General features: G+C 49.4%; 1 protein-coding gene and 1 long non-coding RNA gene across 9 annotated transcripts in view; one reads left to right on the top strand and one right to left on the bottom strand.

Annotated features, from left to right (window-relative positions):
- The window catches only part of Kirrel3 (kirre like nephrin family adhesion molecule 3), a 539837-nt gene that overhangs the window by 36041 nt on the left and 482266 nt on the right, over nt 1–21530 (bottom strand). For all 8 annotated transcript variants that reach the window (XM_039081393.2, XM_039081392.2, XM_039081396.2 and 5 more), the window contains 1 exon segment: nt 6067–6224. In XM_039081393.2, the coding sequence (XP_038937321.1) occupies nt 6067–6224 (158 nt within the window).
- The window catches only part of LOC120094325 (uncharacterized), a 52313-nt gene continuing 36968 nt past the window's right edge, over nt 6186–21530 (top strand). Inside the window, exons 1-2 of the long non-coding RNA XR_010054348.1 lie at nt 6186–7432; nt 8727–8779. This is a non-coding gene — a long non-coding RNA (uncharacterized LOC120094325). The remainder of the gene's footprint in view (nt 7433–8726; nt 8780–21530) is intronic.

The following is a 21530-nucleotide window of genomic DNA, read 5'->3' as shown; positions in this document are numbered from 1 at the left end:
GGAGAGTGGATGTTCGTCCTCCCCGGTTGTCGTGTTTTGAATTTCTTTCTTCTTTTATCTTTTGCTTTGTTTCTCTTTTGTAAGTCTCTCCGGTCACTTTTCTCATATGCAAATGAGACCTTAAGACTTGGTGGCCTTGAAGGTGTCTTCTAAGTGGGACATTTTATCATATGCTGATTCCATCAGAGACCTGCTTCCGGTCTCTGTCATCCCTATACCCCTCACCTCTCCCCTCTCTGGAGGTTGTCTCTGGAGACACACCTCAGGCACGGAGTCTTTCATCAGCATAGTAATCAGCTCTGGGGTTAGGGTTGGGGAGCAAATGATAATGGAGTCACCTGTTCCTGGATTCCTCACTACGTCCTTGGAGCTTGGTGGGCCCTATTGTGGCATCAGACTCTGGATCCCAGCCTACCAGTTCCCTAAGCTTATCGATGTGGCTTTGATGGTAACCCCTGAGGATCTACAGTGACCCAATCCATGTTGGTGTACAGGCAGGGGCTAGGGGCTGGGCATATATGCTGGGCATTGTGACCAAAAATCCTGAAAATCAACTGTATCTGCAAAGAATGATCAACTGATTAGAATGCCAGCATGATGGAGAAGCTGGAAGGTTGCAGTTCCAGATGCTAACTGCTTCTCTTGGGCTTGTTTTAGCCCTCCGGAACAGTCATTGCTTGCCCACCTCTGCGTCAAGAACTAATAACCTGTGACTAATAGTTAATTTCTTTTTCTTTTTTGGAATCTATTAACTTAGCACACCACTAGCTTCCACCAACCCAAAAGCTCAGATAGCATCGTTGTTCTGTAAAACTATAAAAACCTCATGAAACTTCCTTCACCTTAGAACATGTAATTTGGAGTAACGTAAATCTATGTTCCCAGCCACGGTTACTCAAAATGGCTCCAGAATAAGCTCTCTCTCATTTCTTTAAGATGAAACACGTGGCTTTTGCACTGACAGCATCGTGTGGTCAGGAATGTGTTGGAGCTCAGTTCTCCAAGAGTGGATTTCTACCTCTCTCCTGCACGCACGCATGCACCCATTTCTGTTGGTGGGTGTTCAAAGGCTTCTCCCCACTCACTGCATGGAAGGAACGTTCTTCGGGGCTCCAGTGACTATGTGAGGCTTTCAGTGCCTGTCTGAACAGAACTGGATCTGGTGCAGCTTCTTGTTTGTGCGCCCAAGTCCACTGATGTGTTCCTGAGGTCACTGAGGCATTCATTGCTCTGTTTTTTCGGCACTGGCCTGTGAGGTTGCCCTGTGGGGGCTGAGTGCACTCTTGGGGCAGTTGCCCAGCGTGGGTGGCAGATCTTTCCAACCTTCCCAGCACCTCTGGTACACAGTGGAAAGTCAGACTGAGCCCCCAGAGATGGGCAGCCTGAAGGCAAGGCAGTGTGTGTGGGTGCCCCAACTCGGCTGCTAAATACGGGCTGCTCATTGATATGCAAACAGCCTGGAGAGGCCTTGAGCAGGCCTGATTGCCAGGCAACAAGGCCCTTTCTCTTCTCCCTCCCCACTCACCTCCCCCACCTGCTCTCTCTCTCTCTTTTTTAATCATCTCTCTGCTTCCCTTTTTACAGACATTTGAGGGGTCCGTGTAGGCAGACTTCTTGTTATCTGGACTGAATAGGAATTGTGTGGGTAACATAGGTCTGTGCAGTGTCGTCTGCAGGAGACCCTGCCTCGGGCTTCTGCCCTAGGGCTAGAAGAGATGCCCTTCATAGATAAGGTGAGCACAGGTGGCTATTTCATACGTAGAATAGTGTAGATATTTTGGGTCCCCTAGGTTTGACAAGTCCATGTGCTGGAGTGACTGAGGAGACAGTGTGTACCACAGAGAGCGAGGGCCAGGGACTTGTGAGCCAGCATCCCATTCCTGGGCAAGGTCTCTGGAGCTCATCTTAGCGCATGCCCAGTGGAGACAAGGGGGTTGGCAGGCTGACAGTGGCTTGAGTAGGCAGGTAGCCCAAACATGGAGAAAACAAAGAAGTGGGGGATGAAAGACTATATCTCCTAAAACAAAACCTTCTTCTGTCTGGCCCATCGTATGTCAGTCAGTCCTCCTCCCTGGGGAAGGAAGTGGTGAGAAGAATGGTCTAGGGAAGGTTGACCTTGGGGCTTAAAACCCATAGGCCTCTTCCATTCCAATCACTGGTTCCTCCCTCCCTGGACTTAGCTTTGACGTTTCAGATGCTTGCCCTGTGACACCCATTCTTGTATCAGGACCAAGAGGTACAAGGGAGAATCCCAGCTGCCTCCCTCAACCCCTAGATTCCCAGGCAGGGTATCCATGAAGTGATAGGAGAGAGGCAGTCCCTCCTCACCCCCAATCTCCTCTTTCAACAGACTTGGCAGGCAAAGAGTAATGTAGTCAATCTGCTTACACTAGCACCGGGCCTCGGAGAGAAGCTCTGAAGTCTGCCCATGCCCAGATGGGACACAACACCAGCAGCCTCAGACTCCAGCTACCATGGCTTCCCCACCACAGTGAGCTCTACCCTCAGACTCTGAGCCAGAGCAAACATTCCCTTCTTTAAGTTGCTTTTGCCAGGGAGTTTGTCACAGCCGTGAAATGACGAACACAGAGCCTTCGTGCTATCCCCCTCACAAAGAACTTTGAAAGAATTACATTTGCTGGGCTTGGTCACATGCAGCTTGGATCCTAGCGATGGGAAGGCAGAGGTAGGTGGATCTCTCTAAGTTCAAGGCGAGCCTAGTCGGCAAGGTAAAGGTCAGTCAGGCTAGGCAGGGCTATATGGTGAGACCCTATCTCAAAACACAATCAAATAAGCAATTTGTATTTGTGTTTGTTTGTTTACGTATTATGTGTGCGCGCACACACGTCTTAGTGGGCATGTGGGTGTCAGAGGACAACTTGTGGGTATTAGTTCTTTCTTTCTATCATATGGGGTCCTAGGGATGGAGCCTGGGTAGCCATGTTGCAAGACTAGCCTGCAGCACCCTGTGGACTTCTCTATTGGGACACTGCCACAACATCTAGAAAGTGCAGGTGGCCATGTGTGAGGACCCAAGGACCAATGATGGTCCCCACAGCTGTACTTACTGCTCAATCTGCCAGGCGGGTTTCTCGCTCATGTCCCCCGCCATCCCTAGACCTGGGTGTTAATGATGTTTCCAGCATACAGACGAGGTCACAGACATGGAAAGTTCAGATCACGTAGCTACAGGGTGGTGGAGCCTGGAATCCAACTTAGGCCACCCAGATTCAGTATCAGTGGGCTTAACTGCCACCATATGACAAGCCTTGAAGACCTTAGATCTGCCAGTCCTGGAGACGTCCCTGTGGACCCCGTCTGAGTGGTTGGGTGTGTTTGTGTGTTCCCAGCCACTCTGCCTTTGTAAGTAAGTATCTGGCTTATCATAATTGTCTTTGCAGTTCTGGAGAAGAAACAGCCTGGCTGAGCTGCTAGGAGGAGGTCGGATGTGAGGCCAATCTCTGACAGCCCCTCAGCTTGGGCCATATTGCTCTCCTAGGCAAGGCTGCTCCTCATATTAAAGTCCAGTCCATGGGTTTGCAGCCTGTCACAGCTGAAGCACTTTCTGAGTGTTTCTTCCGGCTCTTTTATGTTTAGAGGAGGAAACCGAGCCCAGGAAATAAGTTGCTTAGGATAACAGAGAACAGGGCCTGGCATCTGGCCCAGCTGCCGTTCTTCTTGTGACAGTCCAAATAAGGGTGGAACTGGGTGAGGAAAGGCACACAGTCTCCTTTCCAGAAAGGCAATGTGCCAGGCTTGCTAAGTAGTCCTCATCGTGTGGGAGAGAATGGCCTTCTGAATAGGCTCCCCTGGAATAGGTCTCACAGGGTGACCCTGATTCCTGTCTTCATTAGATGAGGCCTATACTCTTCTGTTCATGTATCCTGGGAGGGTCAGGCTGGACTACCTTCAGAAAGACCCTAGACAGGCACCTCCAATGTAGTCATACCCTTTTCTTTCCCAGTCTCCCCTGGATGACCTTAGCCCCGGGGCCATGTGTTTGTCTTTCTTGACATCCTCACAGTGAGGCTCTGCCCAGGACTTATCTCCCAAGAGAAAGCATTGTTCCTAGGGTCGATTCAGGCCCAAGAGAAGCCATTTGTTTGGAAATCTGGCCCTAGGACTTGGGTGGTAAGCCAAGCTTTGATCAGTGGCCTTTGGCAGCAGAACCAATTTGAGATGGGAAGGAACCATCCTTAGAATAGGAATGGCCTTTCTTCATATCCTCTGCTGATGGAGAAAACATTCTTCTTTTTAGGACCCATGGGGAGGAGCCAGCTGGGGATCAAGACTAAAGAACAAGCAAGTGCCTTGTCACCCTCTGAAACTGAGGGCCCTGAGTCAGGCAGTCTCCTAGAAAATTGTAGCCCAACTTCAGAGACTGGAGCCTGCTTTCCCCGGCACCCTGATATAGCATCTCATGGTGTTTTGGGGGGACCATAGGGGTCTGAGCCTGTCCTGGGAGAGGCCCACAAAAGAAGAAAACCTAGGTAACAGAGATTCTGGTGCTGTTAGAAGTTAATTGAGCAGTCCAGGCACTGCCCTGAAGGTCCCAGTTTTCTGTCTCTAGATAAAAAGAGCTCGGGCCAATAGACCTCCGAGGTCTCCATCTGGAAGTCTCTGCAGGATGTAAACTCCACTGGGACCCCATAAGTCTTCTGGGGAGGCATGTGGCGCAGGTTATTTTTTTTTTCTGGCTGTAATCATGAACAGTGAGGCCAACACATGAAGGAGCCATGACCAGAGTTGGTTTGTAATTCACAGGTTCACAAGAGGAGGGGACATGGTAAGCCACACCACACCAGGCCATTGGGAGTGGAGTGGAGAGCGCACGATGAACCCTTGTGGTGATTTGTGGGGAAATGGGTGGATGAAGCAGGGTAGGGGCTGCACAGGTTTACGGTTGGATAGCTGGTGTAGTTTTACTGGGCTCTTGGGTAGAGAGATCTGATATTTCTACTTGCTGGTCCTGAAAATCACTGGCTGTGGATTCCAGATGGGCTGAAGAGTGAACAGTGAGTTGTTAACTCTTTTGGGGGAACTAGTTAACCGGGGCTGCCTTCACATCCCAGGATCCATGAGGCCATAAGCTGTCAAAACATGTAAAAACAAAAAAAAACACCAAAGCAGCGGGGTACAGCGGGGGTCGGTTCAGGGTGCTACTGTGTGAGAGAAAGAAAAGCAGCCCCATTGGCAAGCACTTCAAGGTACAAAGCTTACTTAGATTTAGCCCTTCCTGTTCAGGCCTCTCAGCAGGCAGCAGTGGGAAGCAGGCCAGATCGAGCAAATCAAAACACAGGATGACCTATCAACCTTGAACTTCAGATGAACAATGCGTAATTTGTTAGTATGAATGTGGTCTGTGCAACACTTGGGAGAAACATTAGCTCACTGTGCTTTCTGAAACAAGTCTTAAATCCATCCAGGCTGTTTTAACACAATACCTAAGCTGGAGAGCAGAAGAAGCTCATTTTTTCATAGCCCTGGAGGCCCGAGACCAGGGCAGACTGACCCAGTGTATGCCAAGGGTCAGACACCTGTTTGTTAGTGGCTGTCCTCTTGTAGTGTCTGGACATGGTGAAAAGGACAAGGGTCTCTCTTGGGCCTCTTTTATAGGGGCACTAATTTCAATCATGAATACATCACCCTCACAACATCACCACCTTCCAAAGGCTTTTACTCTTTTGAGACTTAGGGTTCAATTAAGGAGGTTTTTTGGGGGGAGGGGATGTTTTTCAGAGGCTCAGAGGGTCACATATTAGTTGTGGCAATTCTGGTCTGGCTGCTTCTGCTCCACTTCTGACCATACCTTGTTCTAGGGTTATCCTAGTTGGGGGACAGGATGGGGAGGTTGAGGAGGAGAGGCTAATGAAAGAAACAACCTGAGGACTACAATGACCAATGAGGCAAGCAAGCACACACAGGGAGAATGAAGCAACAACAGAAGCCCTTCCACAAGAAGAGAGGCAGAGCTTGTCCTCGAGCACCTGACACCCCCACCATTGCCCCCCTTTATCTTTTGTCCCACTGTCCACCCCGCACCCCCATTCTCTCCCTCAGGCTCACCTTGGAGTAGGTGGCCCCATTGATGACCTCTCCTTTGCGTAGCCAGATGATGGAAGCTGCAGGCTTGGCATTGTCTGCGTGGCAGGTGAGGTTGAGGGGATCCCCTGCCCGAAGGCTGATCACAGGCCCCCCTAGGATGATGGGGTCATCTGGTGGCACTGTAGGGAGAGGAGGAGAGAGGTTAAGTTGGGGTGGGCATCTGTTTGACATGGCAGGGGATAATGGACAATAACTGCTCTTCAATAAAGAGTGTCACCCTCTGTGTTAGGGTGATAGGGACAATAATAAAGGGACATGCTGTTCTTCAACTTGTCAGGAATAAACACATGTGGTGACTGGCAGGTATCCCTAGCCTGCTTCATAGTCCTGTAAGCAGAGCTTTGTAATCGAAGTACCAGGAATTCATAGGATCTTTATTTTCAACCTAAAAAAAAAGGATTTATTTTTAAAGATTGTATTTTTTAAGATTTATTTATTTTATGTATATGAGTACACTATAATTGTCTTTAGACAGACCAGAAGAGGACATCAGATACCATTACAGATGGTTGTGAGCCACCATGTGGTTGCTGGGATTTGAACTCAGAACCTCTGGAAGAGCAGTCAGTGCTCTTAACCACTGAGCCATCTCTCCAGTCCTAAAGGTCGTATTTTTAATTGTGCATATGCATGTGCTTGCACGTAGGTGCCAGTGCTCTGAGGCCAGAGCACTACATCCTCTAGAGCTGTACTTGTGAGCCACCTGATGTTTGCACTGGGAACCACACTCTGTCTGGTCCCTGGAAGAACAGCTCTTAATAACCAAACCATCCATCCATCCAGCTCCAACATTCTTTTCTTTTGGTCAAGCTTTGTCACGTCTCTCACAGCAGTTTTGCAGGGGAAACAGTATTTTTATCTCCATTACAAAGACCTGGAAACAGAGGCTCACCAAGAGACTTGCTCAAGGTCGTCCCGTGAATGTACGGCCGAACTGGGGCTGGAAGGCTAGCCTTTGAACCTTGAGCAGGCTGGCCTCTTCCGTCACAGATGACAGGTGACAGGACAGGCCTTTGGATCTTTAGAGTTTGCACTTCTGGCCTTTTCTGATCCCTGCCCTTCACAGTAGCCCCTGCACTTTCATCCCCACTCAGAAGGAACCTCCTTAACCTGAGATTATTTCCCTACATGTGGTTGGTGATTGGTGCTTCCGTCAGAGAACCATAGCGCCAGAAAGGGAAGGACATGGGCTTGTCCCCTTCCTGTGGAGCAAGTCCCTTTGCAGGGGCAACACAGAAGGCCATGCCTTGAAGCGTCTCCACAGACATCCACTGGCTTCAGTGAATCACCTTTGATTCCCGTGAAGGTCACACCATAGGACAGGCAGGTACGATGGGAGTCAATTATTACGCAGTGAGAAAGCTTGAAGCCATTCAGAGTTGACTAAGGACGCACAGCTACTTGTGCTGCTGCTTCTGGACATATTGAAGCTCCCCAGGCCTTTACTGCTCTATGACAAGTCACAGAGGAGGCAGGGCTCCATGAAGACCATCATAAGAGACTGTCCCTTGAGGAGCCTCTCTCTCTCTCTCCTACTGGAGAGTAGAAGGGGCTCAGGGATTCCCCTGACACAGTGGAGGCAGGAGGTTTGCACACTCTAAGAAATGAAAAGCAGATGGGTGGGTGGGTGATCAGCAAAGACCTTCTAGAGCGAAGGTCTTCTTTTTTTTTGTTTTTTTTGGTTCTTTTTTTTCGGAGCTGGGGACTGAACCCAGGGCCTTGCGCTTCTTAGGTAAGCGCTCTACCACTGAGCTAAATCCCCAGCCCCGAGCGAAGGTCTTCTTATGGGCTTTTAGGGTCAAGCCATCCCTGCAGCTTGACCTCCGTAAAAACCTCTGCTTGTGGCTTTGGTGTCTTCTAGCTACAGCTCAGATCCTGCTTGCCTTCCTCCTCTCCGTCAGCCCTTCACTATCAGACAGGAGGACCCCATGTTTGTCTAGGCCAATACACCCAAAGCAGCAAGCCTTCAGGTTGGTTAGCCCACTTATGCCTGTCTGGTCTTGGCGGAAGCCTGGCTCAGCTGTTACATCTCTGAAGAACCATTTTTGAGGGATCTCAGCTTTGTTGGACTCTGGAAGATGGGACCCCTCATTTACCGAAACCAGCTCTGGATGCTGAAAAGATCCTGGCCCAGGGAGGAAGTTGGCCTTATCTAACCTTCCATGCCCATAGCTCTGAAGCCAGGCCTCTCCAGGAGGTCCTGGAGCTGCCAGGCTGGAGGATAGAGGCCAGTATGGGCTGGACGCTGAAGATAACTGCTTGTGCCCATGGTACCCTCTTATTAGTGCCTGTGGCCTTCTTGGTGTAGGCGTGGCCAGAGAGCAAAGTGGGGTTAATTAGGAGTTTCCATCAATGGGGGTGTGGCTAGTGACTGATGAGAGGGATTTCAGCTTCCTGCAGTTGGGGTGAGCTGGGCCCTTCCAGCAGTGAGGGCTGAGATTTGCAATATTCTGTGGAAAGTTGGGTGGTCCTGCTCAGCTCTTAGTAGTGGAAGCCCCCTCCCCAGTGTTGGATGCTCAACTCCAGGGTAGGAACTCATATTCCAAAGTTGGGCTGGGAACAGAATAACTGGTCCCAGAGCAGAAGGACCACTTGACCCTTTTGTCACCCTTGCCTTGCAGCAGTGAGTCAAGAGATGCAGATGGCAGAGGGTGTCCTGGGTCAGAGGATGACGGTAAGGCAGTTCCCCCATCTCCTTGCCCATGTCTTCAGGTAGAGAGTATGAGCACTCCCTCTAGCTTCGGCATGTATTAAAACAAGCCAGGGGTTGGCTGGAAACCTTCTGAGGAAGTTTCTTCAATCTTATTGCTGGCATGATCTTTGATCTATGAGACCCCAGAGCCTGGAACTGGATCTTGGGCATTAGGTCTTTTAAAGCTTCCACCAGGATATGGAACAGTAACCACATTTGGGTACCAGATTTTCTCTGGGCTTTTGTCTTAGGTGAATAGAGCTGCTCTATATTCTGATCAAGGTGTGTGTGTGTGTGTGTGTGTGTGTGTGTGTGTGTGTGTGTGTGTGTGTGTGTGTTTTCTTCCTAGGCTCATCTGGAAGTCCTATACCTCTCCTCCTTCTTGCTTTGCCAGTGTTGTGTGGAGGAGATTGCATTAGCGGAATCGGGAGTGGAGAGGCACTGTGTTTGTAGGAGAGTTCTTAGGCACACACACACACACATTCACACACACAAACATCCACCCTCAGAATGGGTCCTGATTACATCTTCCCAAATAAGTGGTTATCATGCTAGTTATTCATGTAGCCATGCATTATTGATTGGCCTTCGCCTCGATGCACACCAGATGGGGGTGGGAGGGGTGGGTGGGGGTGCGGTGGGGGATGGGGTGGGTGAGGAAGGAGGATGTTTGGGGGCCATCCGCTGAATAGAAATCAACACTCGTTCTTGGCAGCTGTAGCTCAGATGGGAGATGTGTGTGTGTGTGTGTGTGTGTGTGTGTGTGTGTAGGGGGGTACTCATTACCTCTCCATTCAGATAGGGAGCCATTGCTAGGGCCATGTGGGGAGGGGAGGAAGTCTCAGAGAAGCCCAGGCCTGGAGATGCATTATTCATACATCCCCTCACAGGATTGGTTATTATCCTGAACCACTATAGAGTTTGGTCTCCTAATTTTTAATCACAAGGAAGGTGGAAGCGCTAGCCTTTTTGTGATTAATCTGGAGATAAAAATAGTTGACTGTTTTGGTGTTGCTCCTGTTGTCAGTCAGGCACTAAATTTGCATTAACTGTTGGGGGACTGAAGCCGGGGAAGACCCCAGTGGCGCACAGGCAGTCTCTGGCTTTGAGCCTGCTTCAGACAGGGTGAGCAGGAATGAATATACCTCACCCAGCTGGCCCCTTGAAGAGAGGGGAGTAGACCCTCCCATTCAGGTTTCCATCATAGGGGAGGTGGCTCTTCATAGTTGACCTTCCTGTCACTCAGGGTTTGAGTAGCACCTAGGGTTGGTTGGTCTATCTCCCTGCTGTGTTCTTTCTCTGGCACCTGCCCTACTGTGGGCAGTGTAAGGCATCTATCTCTCACCCTCTGTGAGTGGGGAGCCCTTGAAAACCCTCTCTGAGTTCTGCTACCAAGAACAAGGGCACCTCTTTGGAGGAATAGGATGGGGAGATATTACACAGTCCAATCTACATGGATACAAGGAAACTGAGGCCCGAGAGAAAGAGGCTAGCCCAAGGTTATCAGGGAGCAAACAAAGAAGGAAAGGGGTGCATTTGGAAGGGCACATCCAGGGAACCGATGTTCCCTCTGACCTCTATCTCTCATCTCATTCAATAGGATTCTGTATCTAGAAGTACCATGGAACCTTATAGTTATCCCTGAGATGGCCTTGCTTGGGGCTTGTGGCCAAGGTTTCGTCCCTTGCAACACCAGCTGCATAGAAGGCTGCCTAGGGCTAGGGTTGGAGGATGTTGCCCCATGCTGAGTTGCTGTCAACTCACTGCCTTGGTGCCTGACAACTGTACAGAGCCAAGCTCATTTAACTTACTGGTTTTGACTCAGCAGCTTGGACACCCCGCACCCCCAAGCAGCCTGGGTACACTGTCTTGGGGTAACATTGAGGATGTTTCATCCCACTGGTCACCCAAGTGGGCTCCTGGTTGGGTTTCCAGGAATTCCTCAGACACCATGTCAACCCAGAAGGCTGGCTCCACACAGCCATCTGGGCGCAACTACCTCTTGAGTCAGCAGCATCCACACAAAAGTCTCTGTGTGGTGGCAGGAAAGGTGGGAAGTTAGCCAGGCCCTCTTCTTGCCTTCGGCCAGCGTTGGGGAACTCACAGAACTTAGGCTTTGGGGGACATGGCTGTCACTCATTGGCAATGACTTCTCCATTCTATAATGGAGAAGTCTACTCAAAACTTGAATGGGTTGTATACCTGTTCTACCTCAAATCTTCTCCGGCTCCCTACTGTACCCAAAAAATCACTTGCACTGGGAGTTGCCCACAGACACTTTCACCCATGATTCCCTGGTACCCCCGAGATACCAGTTCACCCATCTTCCTTCTTCCCCAGGACCTGGTTCATCAACTCCTCTGCCTAAGGGTCCACAGGGTACCATTCCAGCAGTGCTCCCAGAGGGGCTTGACCTGGACACCCCGTGTAATAGCCTTTCTGATGCAGTTCTCATTTTATCTTCTTCATGACTGAACAGCAAAGAGCAGGAAAGGATTTATCTGTCATGGTCCTGGTAGCATTGCTGTGCCTAGGTCAGTACCCAACTCACAGGGACATCCATATGCATTTGTTTTAATAAGTAGTGAAAGATCCCCTTGGGAGTGCAGACAGTTTATGAGGACCATGTTTTTATAGTCTCTCCTTCCCTCCCTGCCTACCTCCCTATCCCGTGTGTGTGTGTGTGTATATGTGTGTGTGTGTGTGTGTGTGTGTGTGTGTGTGTGTGTGTGTGTGTGCGCGCGCGCGCGTGCGCTCATTCAGGGTACATTTAGGGGGAGTGGTGGGCAAAGTCCTTCCTTGATCTGGCTAGACAGCTATGGAGAAACCCCTGGTCTAACATTCCCAGAGAGAAGGATGCTGGGGCTGAGGAGGCTTAATGTTCGAAGTGGTTCTTAGCCTGTCTCCTTGGGGCATGAGTCCTCTTAGCTGAGAATAGGCAGCAAACCTGATTTGCTTGATTCACAGGCTGGAGAGAGGCTGCCGGCTAAGCTCAGAGATGTTTTGCTGACAGTCTACACTTCCTCTTTCAGGGGTCCACCCCAGTTCTTGCCCTGGCTGGGGAAGGACTGGAGAGCAGCCTGGGGATGTACTACGAGTCCCAGTGTTGACTAGAGCTGGAGAAAGCAGCAGAGGTGTCTGGTGTCAACTGTCAAAAGATCTTCAGAGTCTTGTCTTCTCTCAGTGATAGCCCTGTGTAATGGTTAGCCAATGCTCCTTCTTGGCCTTTCCCACCTCACTGCCTTTGCTCCTGCCTGGTGTCCTGAACTGTGGAGCATATGGTGAGGAAGGCCAGACAACTCTCTTTGGGACAAAAACGAGACCCCAGGAACTCAAAGTTTATGCTTGGATGAATCCAGAGGCTGCATCTTCCCTGGTGAGCTTGCTAAAGCCCCGGGACATTTACACATATCTGTGTTTGAGGACTGCTGTTCTAGGGTGTGCTGGAAGAAAATGACAGGTTGATGAGTGTGAGGCCGGAGGACTAGACAATGAGACTAGCTCTGGGGTTCTCGTGTTGGCTCCATTCTTCCTTAGCTTAGGTTGGAGAACAGAAGACTGCTCACTGCCTGCATTAAAGCCGGGGGTCCTTGTTTTAGAGAAGGTGTCACCTCTTTAGCTTGGGATGGAAGGCGTCTCCTGCCCCCTCTCCTCCCAGGTTGCTCTTACACAGTCTTTAAGACTAGCTAAGAGGCCATTCTTTTCAACCCATCTTTCCAGAGTCTTCCAGTTGGACTATGTAACTTCTGCCTCGATTCTGTAGTATTCCAGGCACCCTCCCATCTCCATGCCTAGCTTGTCCTAGGGAAATATCTGTGCTGGTTGCCTCTCCGCTACAAGGTAACTTTGCTAGGCATGGATCCTTGACACCTATGTATGACAGCATATGTAATACAGGACACAGTGTGGCATGTGTATTTTCTGAGCTGAAGTTGGCAGAGACTCTCACTTTACGAGCTTTTCTTTTTCTTTTTTCTTTTTTTATTACAGACAAGTTAAACAACCTGATAAATTGAGCCCTCTTATCTGGGAAGCGGGGTCATAAAAATACTTATCCTGCCGGGTTATTAAGAAGATTAGGTTTGTGTCATAAAGAACGAGGCGAGGGGCTTTGTAAAGAGCCACCAAGTTTGCTTTGCGATTCTGTGCAAGGCGCTGTGTCAACCGTTTCTTGTTTCATTGTCAATGTCCTTTGAAGCAGGATCTACTAAGATCTCCCTTTTACAGGTGAAGAAACTGAGTTCAAGAGGTAAACTGTTTAGGTAGAATCACACCGCTGGAGGTGGCGTCATCAGAACCCAGACCGAGGCTTGGTGTATGTTAATGCGTTCCTAGAGTCTGGGCCTGGGCCGCTCACAGATCGCTCCTGCATCTCCGCAGCCCAGTTCATGGGCCTCTGGCCTTCCTGCCCTCATCTAGACTCTGTAATTCCTAGGAAGCTCTCCCGACACCCCCCCCCCCGCCCTCCCGAACCCCCACTCCCCGCCTGCCTTCTCCCCATCTCGCTGCTTTTCCAATCTGAATTTCGGAGAGGCCCAGAAAGCACAGGCCGGGACAAGGTTTCTAGCTGGTGCTTTAGTGACATCTGCTAAAGGAATGGATGCAGATTTCTGCAGGTCAGATCCATCGATTGCTCACTTTTGTGATTTTTCCCTTCTCAGTCTCTGAGCCTCTGAGCCACGAGTACCGCCAGCTGCTACTTTCCTCACTTACATGGATGCGCCACCTGTTGGCCACCACGCAGAATTGCAGGATAGGATATCACCATAGCGTGGAACTGGTTTTCAGCGTAGGCTTCTAGTGACATCTAAATGTTCACTTAGAAAATTTCTGTGGAGAACCTACTGTATGCCAACCCTGTTCTAAACACTAGGAATACAGGCTACTGGTCCTGGTTGGAGGATTAGAAAGTAAATAAATAAAAACTCTAATGTTGATAAATATTAGGTATATATCCTGGAAGGTAGCGTCCAGAAGAGTGCTGGGAGTTTAAGCCTAGTCTGTTTACAATGGGAATTTCAGATTGGTTGACCTTGGGAAATCATTCCTTCGTGTGTGTGTGTGTGTGTGTGTGTGTGTGTGTGTGTGTGTGTGTGTGTGTGTGAGAGAGAGAGAGAGAGAGAGAGAGAGAGAGAGAGAGAGAGAGAGAGAGAGAATATTTGCCTGCATGCATTTATGTGTGACACACGTGTATGGTACCTGTGGAGGTCGTAAGGGCATTAGATCCCTTGGAACTGGAGTTACAGATGGTTGTGAACCACCAAGTTATGGCTAGAAACTGAACCCATGTTTTTTTGTTTTTTTTTGTTTTTGTTTTTGTTTTTTTTTTTGTTTTTTGTTTTGCAAGAGCAACAAATACCCTTAACTACTGAGCCACCTCTCCAGTGGCCTCTCTTATATTTTAAGACAGGGTTACTCATTGAATCTAGAGCTTGCCGCTTAGGATAGAGTCTGGGATCTGCCTGTCTCTGCTACCCCACTCTTGACCAGATCTGGGGTTATAGACCTTCCTCCAAACCTGGCTTTTTACATGGGCGATTGGGATCAGAGCTTAAGTCTTCATGCTAGCAAGGCAAGACCTTTATCCCCTCCCCACCCAGCCATCCAGCCACCTTCCCAGCCTCCTTGGCTCTTTCTTTTTGGCTCCCTCCTTAGGTTTGCTCATGCCAGGTATTTCCCATTCTCCACACCATGCATTCAAAAGTGTACTCAGCTGCCATCAGAACTCTCCCACATCCGACTGGGTCTCAGGTATCCCAGGTTGGCACTGAACTCACTGTGTAACCAAGCATGACCTTCAACTTCTGATCTTTCTGGTCTGAGTGTTGGAATTCCAGGGTGTGCCACCATGCCAGGTTTCGTGCAGTGACAGGGAAGCCTTCATGCATGCTAAGCAAGCACTGTACCAGTGAGGCACATCTCTAGTGCCAGAGTCATCACGATCAGTTGCCTTTCACCGTTATAGCTCAGCATGTCTGTTTCAAACTTTCCATCTCTGCTGCAAGACCTGTTCCTCCTTCTCCATATTCTATCTGGGGAAGTGGCCCCGGTGTTCAGTTACTAAGACAGCCATCTACCTAGCGTTGCCTTTTGGCTTCCACTCTCTTCATGTTGCATGGCTAGACAGCCTGTTTGAATCTCTGGAACCTTGCTCTAGCTTGTCTCTCCTTTTCTACTCCCACCCACTCCCTGGTTTGGGAAGTCACTGTTCCTAGCTTGGGTTATAATGCCTTGCCCTTCTCCAAGACCTCCATCCCACCCCTGTGTCCTCTACGCTTCTTCAAAGCGATGATCACAGAATCTGCTCATGCACTCATGGTCGGTGCCATGCAACAAGGCCTTCAGGTTTTTCTCTGAGGCCTTAGCTGAACTGGGCAGTTCCTCTTTCTCAACTGTAGCCCGTTTTTGTGACACTCCCTCTCCTGAGAGAAACCTTTTCACAAGTCTACCCTAGGCAGGATCCCATGATCTTCCTCTATCAGCCCAGAGGCTATTCTTTGCCTTATTGACTCCTGCTCTTTCTTTAAGACTTAGAACATTATCACAGACACTGTCACTCCTGACCCCTGCTGTCTTCTTCCTCCTCCAGCCTCTGTACTACTTGGAGACCATGTGCCACCTCCATAGGTCCATGTGGCACATGCCATCTGTTGGCTCCACTGATCTACAAGCTGCTGAAGGGCCTTGGGCACACTTGGCTTTCTGTCACCCATTCTTAAAATATGACCAGCCCATGCTTAGAAGATGTTTGGTGCCTTGTGCCCTGCTCCATCCTGACCACACCAGAAGAATCCTCCCTCTTGGGCACGTGAACATTTCCTTGTTGCCTCTACCGTGCATCTTACCTATGTGATACTCATCTCTGTGATAGTGACTTGTGAGCTTGTTTCAAGCCTTCTGCAGTTCTGGAGCAGAGGTCTTGTCATTTCTTTGTGTTGCTTTTATTACGTAGTGCTTTTCCTTGGATACAATCACGGGGAAATAGTCCTCGTATGAACAGTAGCTTACAGAACAGAGAAGTGCTTCTGGATCCCTTACAGACATCGTTTGATTCTCTGACAAGGCTGTATAAAGCACATGCAGAAATTATGCACATCGTAGAGGGGAAGAGGCCAAAGAACTAAGTTTCTTACTCAGCAACACACAGCCCACTAAGTAGTGGAGCTGGACTGTATGTACCTTAGGTTCCCAGATTTATCACAGAATGCCCCAAAATGTAGACTTAAAAAAATACTTGTTATGTTAGTACATTAGTATCTCAGCCTTAAGTTCACGTTTAATAGGGCATCCTATATTTTATCTGGCAAGCCTGTAGATGAGCTAATCATAGCATGTGATTTAAGTAATATAGGTGTCTTCCCTCCTTCCTTCTAACCCTCTCTATCTCTATTTTGGTCTACACGAAGAAGATTTGGGAAAGGATATAAAAGGAACATTCCAGGCTATGGAATGTGTTACGGTTAGTATCTAGAAATTTCTTTTTTTAAAAGCTATTATTCATAATCATAAAGTTAATTCTGCAATCTAATTGGAGGGTGCCTTAGCTATTGTTCTGTTGATATGAAAAGACACCATGACCAAAGCAACCTATAAAAAAGTATTTAATTGGAGGCTTGCTAACAGTTTGAGGTGGTAAGCCCATGACCATCATGATAGATGTGGCAGCAAGCAGGCAGGCATGGGGCTGGAACAGCAGCTGAGAACTTGTATCAGTCTGCTCCACAGCAGAGAGGCAGGGAGAGACCGGGCCTGGCATGGACTTCTGAAACCCCAAAGCCCACCCCCAGTAACATGACTCATCCACAAGGCCACACCTCCTAATCCTTCTCAAACAGTTCTACCAACTTCGAACCAAGCATCCAAATACACAAGCCTGTGGAGGCCATTCTCATTCAAACCATCACAGAAGGAAAGGAGGAAAACACGGAGTCCAAAGAGTTGCGGTGAGAACGCAAAGACTGTGAGGTATTGTGGGCAGATGGGCTAGAGGGGTGCTCTCCTGAGCTGTGGAAGAATGGTCTGCTGTTAGGATGCACATAAGCACAATATCAGACTGCCCACTGGCAGCTCTGGTGAGCTTCTTGTTAGCCTCCATTACTGGACTCAAAGCATTCTGTGGCTTCCACAATGTTCATGCTATCTTTAACCTTCCCAAAGAACACAAGCTAGCCATCTGACCTCTCAGTCTTGGAAGTGCAGGGGGCAGCGGTGTCTGGAAAACTTGGGTCTGAAAATTTCAAATGCCCAGGTATTTAAGGTTTGGTCTCTAGATTAGTTGTTACCGGGGGTGGTGGGAATCTATGGGAGGTCTTTGGGTTATCAGGAGCATATTCGAGGAAAGCATTGTAGGACCCCAGCCTTTTCCTCTTCCTCTTTCATTTCCTGGGCTTGAAGTGATTATTTTGCCCCACCCTGATGTGTCAGCCACAGGCAGAGTGACAGGACCAACAAGGTCATGGACAAAACCTTCTGAGACGGAACAAAACCAACCCCTTTCTCTTAGCAAGTTGATTGTTTCTGATATCTGTTAAGGTGACAGTAAGCTGACAACCAGCCAGTCTGTGGCGTGGTTGCACAGACACGTGGGGTGATAAGAAGAGGAGAGTGTGGAGAGGGAAAGAGATGTAGGCTTCAAGTGATGCTGTATGGATTGGAGGACGCTGTGCTAGAGTCTGCATTTTACCTCTGCCCCTAACACAGATGGGGACTTTGCACCAGCAGGTTTCTGAGGTCACTTTCAGAGGTTCAGGACACTGGGAAGCCGACTTTAGTTTGGACCTTATGCTGCTGGGGAGAAACAAGCGAGGCTTGAGATGAGGTAGGGTGTCTAACTGGCTTCATCATGCACTGCTCAGTTCCCTAGCTGTCTGTGATGGATACCTATTAGAGACACTACAGTAGCTGATTCACAGGGTTGGTATACTGATTAATGAGCAGATGCAATGTCTATAAACATGCCACACCCCAGAGTTTTCCACCATGGTGAGAACTCAGTACATTAGAGTTCTTAGTGGTATTGCCTACTCGATAAGTAACTGCATATGTGTGAAGAGCCTTGCTTCAACCTCTTGTTCTGTTACTATCTTGTTCTGTGTTCTGGAGCCAGTCCCCCTCCCGAGACGGAATGGTAGATACTTGCCCTTGAGCACCCACACAACTGTGCTAATGAGGAGGTAACAGAAGCAGTAGGGGTGCCTAGGGAGCAGGGTCAAGGAAGACAGATACTGTCAGGGACAAAGAATCAACAGTTCCCCGTTTTCCCTTTCGGGGAACGGAGGGAACAGTCTGTGTATTTTCAATAAAACCTCAAAACAATATATGAGCTGTCTCACCAGGGAGGGGCTGTTTGAGAGTAGATGGCTGTTTTTATTAATTTAGCAAGCAAACAAATCAGAGAAAGCTTGTGAAGCTGGGGGAGAGTGGGGGGGGCAAGAGGGCTGAGTAGCGAACCATAGACGGACCCAAAGCCCTTGCTCGTGTGCAGGTGGCCAGCTCCTGGTGGTGGTGGGCAGATGTTGGGTGGGCAGTGAGTGTGGGAAGGCTTGTGTGCTTTTTGTCCCATGCACAGCATAGACAGGGTAATGGAGAGGAAGGTTTGGGTAAGGAAGGCAGGGAATAGCTAGAGGGGTTCTATCGCCCTCTAAACCCTGTTGCAGGTTCTAGCTCCTCCCTTGGGTTCGGCTCCTGTGTGATCATGGGGACCTCCTAGAGCATTCCCTCTCAGGGTTTGTTGCTTTCTGTCTACTTCTGACCCTGACCTTATTTTAGGGTCTTCTTCTCATTTGTTGGGCCAATTTAATTCAGTAACCTCATATAGTGGGTCCCACAGAAGTATCTCATTTTACATCTGGGAAAATTGTAGCCAAGACTGGCCAGCCCACTTGTGGCAAGTCACACTGCTGTCACTGGGAGCCAGAGATCTGGTCTACTCCTAATGGTGGCGCTCAAGGATCTCCACGCACACTCCTGCAGATTTGCTTCAGTTGTTTTCAAGCCTTGAGGCAGCCATCCTGGGCCCTCAAAAGCCAGGCTGAGACCAGAGTCCCCATTGATCCCATAAATAGAAACCAGAACTGATCTGGTTGGCTTTGCTACAAGCTCCCACCCAGCACATCCACCTCCCAAGGAGGAAAATCAGGCCAGGTGGGGAGACCTTCCCGCCCACAGCCTGGAGCCCTAGAAGCCTTTGCAGAAATCCAAGGGCACAGGAGAAAGGGTCACCTCATTAAAACGCCTAAACAGTAAACACAGGACATGCCAACGATAGTCCTTTTTAAAAGGGCAACTGGGAACACTGCCTTTTGCATTATAAAGTTGTACTTGTTGGAGGACAGAAGGAGGAGGTGGTGGAGTGACCATGAGTGAGGAAGATACAGGGACAGTCAAACACAGAGGAACACGGCCAAACTGGGTGCAGGCTGCTCACCCAAGAAAAAGACAGATGTGAAGGAAGACAGCTGTAAAACCAGTGGCTGCGTGCCCTGGAAGGAAGCCACAGAACTACATTCTCTAGGCCTCCTGCCACAGAAACTCATTGTAGGGAATCCCAGAAAACCACTTAAACGTACCTTTCAACCTCAAGCAAATTTACCAAATCCGCTGCTTGCCAGCATCCCAAAAGGAAAGAACCAGAATCTTATCTCTGACTCAAGCCTTTCTTCCTCAAAGTACAAGTCTCTGGGTTTGCGAGAGGGTAACGAATGAGTTTAGGATTCTTTATGAGCCCAGGTTTTAATTCTCCTCTCCAGCTCGGTCTGACACGGTTTTGAGTTTTCTCCTTGCAGTTTGCGGCAGGAGTATGTGTTTCTCTGCAGAGGCTCGTGGGTTTTGAGCCTCATTCTGTGAAGAGAGAGTACATTTTACAGGTGGACTGGCCAGCTCTGAAGTCTTTTAGGGTGCTGTGATGCAGGGGGAGACTTCAAAAAGCTGAAAGCTCTTTGAAGCTGCAGGACACCTTTGAAGACACTTGCTTCGGGGTTACCACAAGTTTGACCCCAATAGAGAGGGCAGAGGAAGGTTAGCTGGGAGGGTCTGGAACCAAATCCATATCCTCTCCTCTTCCCCCTTCCCCTTTTCTCCTTCTTTTCTTTCCCCCTTCTTCTCAGGGGTTCGCTAGGCAGCCCAGGCTGACCTTGAACTTGAGTGTAGAGACAACAGCTGCATATGGCGATTCCTGGCTAAGATTCTGGGTGTGAGCATTGGAAACAGAACCAGATGAAACGATGAAGGAGAAGAGGGGAGCTAAGAGGTCTCAGTGGCCCAGAGAGTAGTCTCATTCTGGGGCAGCAAGGACTAATATTTGTACCCTGTGGGGGCCAGCTTTGGAAGTGAACTTTTTGTCTATAGGAAGAATCCAACAGGCAGTGGTTGGGTGGTTTCCAGTACTTTGGCATTGAGGATAATGAGTTCTGCTCTGGGAAGGGAAACCTGGGTGGCAGAACACACGGGGCTCACAGGGTGGGGCTCACAGGGTGGGGCTCACAGGGTGTGGCTCACAGGGTGAAGGACAACATCCTCCCTGCCTACAGTGTGAACTTATCCAGCACTCTCCAGGTGTGAAGTGGGCTGCACTCATACCGTGTGTTCTTGCATCAGAGAGTAAGCCCTGGATACGCAGAACTTGGTTACTGGGGGAAGAGAGAAGCCTCTAGTCTCCTCCCACAGCTCCAATGAGCTGTGTTTGCTAGGGATAGGCTTCCAATCTGCCCCCATATCCCTGCTAGCATTTTTAGCATTGATGGGGCTAGGCTACCCCAGGGGGAGCAGGAAAAGGTGTAGCATAATGGAAATTCTGCATAACACTCACCTTCCGGAGCCTCAGTGAGCTCGTAGGTAGGTGGAGCCAGCGCGTGCCTCCTTGGGGAGGGAGTTAAGCAGAGAAATAGTGGCAGGGGGAAGGGCATGTCTGTACTCTGCTGTGGGCGTGGCCAGCTGCTCCGCATATTAGGTCAAGCAGTGCTTGAACACCCTCTGGTCAGGTGAGCTGCTCTCTCAGGGAACTCAGGGGCAGGGAAACTGAAGCCAGATGCACAGGTACAGTGGCAGGAGCCATGGAATCACCTGGTGAAGATGGCCATGAGTGACGGCTTCAGATCCACATGGAATGTCACGGACGGCTGGTGGCCGTAGGGTGCCAGCCGCGGGTGGATAGACTGGCCCACACAGGGAAATGTTCCCTCAGTTTTCAGCATGTTTCTACTGACATTCTATTTTTGCGGTAGTAGATGCTGGCCCTGGGCTGGACCCATCCCTAGTCACCTCTCATCTGCTGGGACTGTTCTAATAACGAGGATAAAAGGAATAAATAAGTTTAAAATTTATTATTATTATATTACTTATTTGTGTGTGTGTGTGTGTGTGTGTGTGTGTGTGTGTGTGTGTGTGCGCGCGCGCGCGTGTGTGTGTGTGTGTGTGTGTTGAGATCAGAGGGACACCTTTGGGGAGCCAGCTCTCTCCTTCTACAGAATGGGACCTGGCACTCAATTTCTGGTCATCAGTCTTGGTGGTAAGCACCTTTACCTGCTGAGCCATCTAGACAGTCTGGGAAGAGGATTTTAATCTTGCCCTCTTGGGTTTAGGTGAGGTACTTGTCCATTTGACCCCAGTGGGGGTCAAACAACCTGGTAGTGTGAGGGCCTTAGGGTGGATGCACAGGGGGGATGTCTCCTGCCTGGTTAGCAGCTTCATGGGTGAGCATTTCCTTCTTAGGATTCTAAAGTCTCAGACCCTTTAC

This window comes from Rattus norvegicus, chromosome 8 (genome assembly GCF_036323735.1).
Source record: "Rattus norvegicus strain BN/NHsdMcwi chromosome 8, GRCr8, whole genome shotgun sequence".
Classification (NCBI taxonomy): domain Eukaryota; kingdom Metazoa; phylum Chordata; class Mammalia; order Rodentia; family Muridae; genus Rattus; species Rattus norvegicus.
The sequence above is the reverse complement of the archived record's forward strand: the minus strand, read 5'-3'. Positions and strand labels throughout refer to the sequence as shown.